General features: G+C 47.2%; 1 protein-coding gene across 1 annotated transcript; it reads left to right on the top strand.

The window, feature by feature from the left end:
- Positions 1-178: 178 nt before the first annotated feature.
- Positions 179-3,802, top strand: FLCN (folliculin; the record flags this gene model as incomplete). Its single annotated transcript, XM_028498065.2, has 3 exons — positions 179-368; positions 482-587; positions 1,258-3,802. Coding segments are annotated over 3 exons (498 nt in total), but the record flags the coding sequence as incomplete, so codon positions are not given.
- Positions 3,803-5,413: the final 1,611 nt, after the last annotated feature.

The following is a 5,413-nucleotide window of genomic DNA, read 5'->3' on the forward strand; positions in this document are numbered from 1 at the left end:
GGAGGTATACGCAGTAATTTGTAGTAACACAATACAGTGCGTTGTTAGTTTAACTGAGTCAAAAGTGAACCCTTAACTCTATTCACAAGCTACAGAAGATTTTAAGTGCCAGAGTGTTCAGCTCAGGAGGCTGGAGTTTTCCCCAGATGATCTGAGATGATTGGGAGCTGCCAAATGAGGGGCTTTGTCCCGGGGTGAAGAGCACTTGACGGGCAGCGTGTCTTGTGTCGCCGCAGAGTTTGCTGTGGTGGTGGAAGTGCACACGGCCGCTCGCTCCGGCCTGCGCCCGGCCGGCTGTGAGGACGAGCAGTCCCTCAGCAAGCACGAGTTCGTGGTGACCAGTGGGAGTGCTGCAGCCGCAGACCGAGGTGGGTGCCGCCGGGCAGGGCTGCTCGCTCCCCGGCGAGCGGCCTGCGGGGAGGGCTGAGGCCGCCCCTGCCCTCCCCGTGCTGACCCCCGGCTGTGCCCTGCCTGTCCCCAGCCGGCCCCACCATCCTGAGTAAAGTGGAAGCGGCTTTGACCAACCAGAATCTGTCGGTGGACGTGGTCGACCAGTGCCTCGTCTGCCTCAAGGAGGAGTGGATGAAGTAAGGAGGCGCCACCTCGGCCCCTAGAGTCTGTGCTTTCAGGGGAGGGCTGGGCTGCCGGCAGCAGGAGAAGCAGGAACCGTTTCCAGAGACAGAGGTGAGGCCGTGGCCACTGCGGGAGGGGGTGCGGAGGAGAGGTGCAGGGCTCCACCACTTGCTGAACTGGCTGGGTGACCTTGAGCAGGTGAGCCCGCACCCCTGAGCCTCGAGCTGCTCTGTGCTCTCCAGGGGAAGCAGTTATTTTTGATGCTTAGTTAACTTCAGAATTGGAAGGTCGGGTGGCAGATGTTCCCTCCTTATTAAGCAAGTTACTGTATTTCCTCCCGCCTTCTTAGTAATTTTCTGTCAAACTTAATTAGTCAAACATTGTTCTGATTTCAGACAGTACAATGGAGCTTAGGAGCCACCTGTCCCTTTTATGAATGGGAAGAACATTTGTCTTTTTAATCTCCCTGTTTGGCCGCTGCACCAGCGTTAGCACCGGTGGGCAAATGGGAGACCCTGGGTGCAGGCGCGAGCTGCCGCTCTGCTGTGCTGTCTCTCCTGTTTCAGTTCCCGCTCTGCCTGCCGAGCCGTTGCTGGTCTTGAAGCCGTTTAGGCCCCAGGACCAGAACTCTGCTGACGCTTCTGCGGTAGCTGAGTGTTTGGTTTTGGTTTTGGTTTTCTACAGCAAAGTGAAGGTCCTCTTTAAATTCACCAAGGTGGATAGTCGGCCCAAAGAGGACACACAGAAGCTCCTGAGTATCCTCGGAGCGTCTGAGGAGGACAATGTCAAGCTGCTCAAGTTTTGGATGACAGGCCTGAGCAAGACCTACAAGTCACACCTCATGTCCACGGTCCGCAGCCCCATGGCCTCAGAACCTCGCAGTTGACCCCATCCTGGGGCTCTGTGTCTGGGTAGGCCTCCTGGGATGTGGTGACGTCCATCCTTGCCGCGGAGCTCGGACACAGGTCTGTGATGGCATTCTCAGGCTGTCCTCCCGTTTCCAGACTGCTGGCATGAAGCTGTTTCCTAGTAAGGAATGGAAAGTGTTGGGGCTGAACTTTGCCCTCTGTGTGGAATGCGGGCCTGGTGTAGATCTTGGCGCCGTCCCACAAGCTACGTGACCTGCTCCAGCCCTGAAGAGGGCAGTGGGAGACTTGTGACAGTTAGTCCCCTGCATTCGCGCCCCCTGGGAGAGGAGAACGTGAGGAAGGTGTGCGTCTGATGCCTCTCACGGCTGCTGCTCTCAACATTTACAGGGCAACAGGTCAGGCCAGCTCCGCCTGGGGTGTCTTAGCCGCTGTGTCATACCCTCTCTTGAGGTTGAACCTTTCTCTTCTGAAGTTGAGCAAGGGTTTCCCAGGTAGTGCATGCATATGTGAGTTTTGTGAATTTTCAGGTTATGTTCTGATCCGTAGTCATTGTTAGTAATCTGGTTTTAAGTTAGGGCTCTGGGAATGCCTTTTGGGGTGGAGTGGATGTTTTCCTCATCTTTGGATCATCTGGAATTCGTGTTCTGAAGTTATCTGACAACCAAGTCTTCTGGCCATGCTCTTCTGTGGTTGCTTTGAAATTACCCTGTAGCTTGAGGACAAACCCTGATTTTTTTTTACACAAAGAGGATACTTTGCTGAAATGTCAGATGGAGTCGTTTGACTGGCCTGGCTCACTGTATGTGGAGTTGAGAAACCCATCATAGTTTTATTCCATATCACTTTGCCTTCTATTGCTTCTTTATACGTTTACATTTGGCTGCAGTTAAGTTTCAGAGTATGGTAGTTTAAGACCGGCTCATCGTCCCTGTGTACATTTTTAATAAGGATTCATGGTTTGGAAGGATTTTCCGGTAATTTTGCTGATTTGGTTATAGTTTTTTGTGTTTAATTTATATTTAACAGGAAGACCATGTTTATACGACTAGGTATCTGTATCATGCAAGAACATTGAAATAATAAAGATATTTTTTTATAAACTGTTGACTACATGGTTTTATTGGTTTGATACCTCAGATTTTCTTGGGATCAGTCATAGAAAATAATATGGTTAAAGTAACACCAGTGATATAACTGTTTTGGAACCCTGTACTCTACTGAAGGCTTACAGTTTCCAGGGGAAGACTTGGTAAACTGTGCTTAATTTTCAGTCAGTTTTAGCTCGTAGTACAGTTGCAGGTTCCTATCTCCCACCCCCAGCCACATGGCAGGGCCGCACACGTGTTCTTGGAGCAGCTTGCAGGAACGAGGGTGGGTAAAAAGGATCCTGTCCTCTGAATATCAGGGCTCTGTGCCTGATTGCTGATTGCTGCTTCTGATCAGAGTGCAGACGAAGAAGGAGCAGCCACTGTCACTGCGCCTCCCCCTCTGGATGGCAGCCTCTCCCTGCTTCATTTTTGCCTTCCACCTCTCAGGCGCCAGACATTAAAGAGTAGGATAGGGCTTCCCTGCGGGCGCAGTGGTTGGGAGTCCGCCTGCCGATGCAGGGGACACGGGTTCGTGTCCCGGGTCGGGAAGATCCCACGTGCCGCGGAGCGGCTGGGCCCGTGAGCCAGGCCGCTGAGCCTGCGCGTCCGGAGCCTGTGCTCTGCAACGGGAGAGGCCACAAAAGTGAGAGGCCCGCGTACCGCAACAAAAAAAAAAAAAAAGGAGGACGCTCAAAAACAATTGCATGTATGAGAAAATTTAAAAGTGACTGTGCACATCCAGGGAAGGGCTCAGAAAAGACCTGAGAAGAACTGAAGTTTACACCTCCAGCTGGTCCCTGGCAAAGAGCCTACAACAGTAAAAATAACAAACCAGTAAACGCTGGGGAAGGGGGAGAATCTGATTTTCAGAGTTAAGCTATTATTAGATTTAAATGTCCAGTGTTCAGCAAAAACAACAACAACAACAAAATCACAAGGCATACGAAGAAACGGGAAGGTCTATTGAAAGGAAAAAAAGAAGTCAGCAGAATCTGTCCATGAAAAAGACCTAATGGCAGACATATTAGCCAAAGACTTTAAAACAACTGTTAAAGATGCTCAAAGAACTAAACATGTGGAGACAGTCAAGAAAATGATGTGTGAACAAAACAGAAATATCAAAGACAGAAAACCAACAAAAGAAACCAAAAATATTCTGGAGCTGAAAACAGCAGTAACTGAAGTGAAAAATTGACTAGAAGGCTTTAAAGACAATTTGAGCAGGCAGAAGAAAGAATCAGTGCCCTTAAAGATAGGACAGTGGAAATTATTGAGGCTAAGGAACAGAGCCTAAGAGATCCACGGGACACCATTCCAGACCACTGCAATAAAGCAAATATTGCAATTAAGTGAGTCCACACGAATTTTTGGTTTCCCATTGCATATGGAAGTTATGTTCACACTATACTGTGGTCTTTTTTTAAAAAAAAATAAATTTATTATTTATTTTTTGGCTGCGTTGGATCTTTGATGCTGTGTGCGGGCTTTCTCTAGTTGCGGCGAGCAGGGGGCTACTCTTCATCGTGGTGCGTGGGCCTCTCCTTGCGGTGGCTTCACTTGTGGAGCACGCGCTCCAGGCGCACAGGCCTCAGCATTTGTGGCACGTGGGCTCAGCAGCTGTGGTGCACGGGCTCTAGAGCGCAGGCCCAGTAGTTGTGGCGCATGGGCTCAGTTGCTCTGCAGCATGTGGGATCCTCCTGGACCAGGGCTCGAACCTGTGTTCCCTGCAATGGCAGGCAGATTCCCAACCACTGCACCAGCAGGGAAGTCCCTATACTGTGGTCTATTAAGTGTGCAATAGCATTGGCTAAAAAAAAAAAAAAAAAAAAAAGTACATACTTTAATTTTAAAATACTGTCAAAAAAATCCTAACCATCATCTAGCCTTCACTGAGCTGTACTGGTAACATCAGATATCACTGATCACAGATCACCAATTCAAATATGATAATAAAGAAAATGTTTGAAATATTGCAAGAAACACCAAAATGTGACATAGAGACATGAAGTGAGCAAATGCTGTTGAAATGATGGTGCCAATAGACTTGCTTGATGCAGGGTTGCCACAAACCTTCAGTCTGTAAAAAAACAAAACAAAACAAAACAAAAAACAGTATCTGCAAAGCACAATAAAATGAAGAATGGCCTGTACAAGAAGCTAAACAAATTCCAAGTAAGATGAACTCCAAAAATCGCAAGACATGGAGTCAAACTTTCAAAAGACAGAGGGCAGACAGCAGAAGCAAGAAAAACCTCCCAGAGTGTTTCTCTTAAACACATCATCTGGTGCCAAATGAAGATTCTTAGGAGTGATGATTAATTATGAAGGGTACAGTTGTGGTACTGTCACTGATGATAATAATAATGGATTTTTGGCCTAGAGTTTTGACCTATTTCACCAGTGTTTTACCGTTGACTGCCCCTCTATGCTGCTTCCGAAAGTGATAGTGTGTGATAAGATTTTTACTTTCATTTCTAAAGTTTGGTTTTTTTTATTTTTAAGTGAGTCCTGTTCTTTTTTTTTCTTTCAGCAGAAATGAAATCCCGGGTAAGTACAAGTATTCAAATATTTGATCAGTAGGTCACAGTTATCTCCAGTACATTAAATAACTTTCATCAAAAAACATGTTATAGGTAAAAAGATCTGAAGGACCAGCTATGTATATGATAATTCTGCAGCCTGTGGAAGGAAAACCACATTCACAGACAAAATGAAAAGGCAGAGGACTTGGTACGAGATGAAGGAACAAGATAAAACACCAGAAAAACAACTAAATGAAGAGATAGGCAACCTTCCAGAAAAAGAATTCAGAATAATGATAGTGAAGATGATCCAGGACTTTGGAAAAAGAATGGAGGCAAAGATCGAGAAGATGCAAGAAAT

The sequence above is a fragment of the Physeter macrocephalus genome, chromosome 14, assembly GCF_002837175.3.
Source record: "Physeter macrocephalus isolate SW-GA chromosome 14, ASM283717v5, whole genome shotgun sequence".
Classification (NCBI taxonomy): Eukaryota; Metazoa; Chordata; class Mammalia; order Artiodactyla; family Physeteridae; genus Physeter; species Physeter macrocephalus.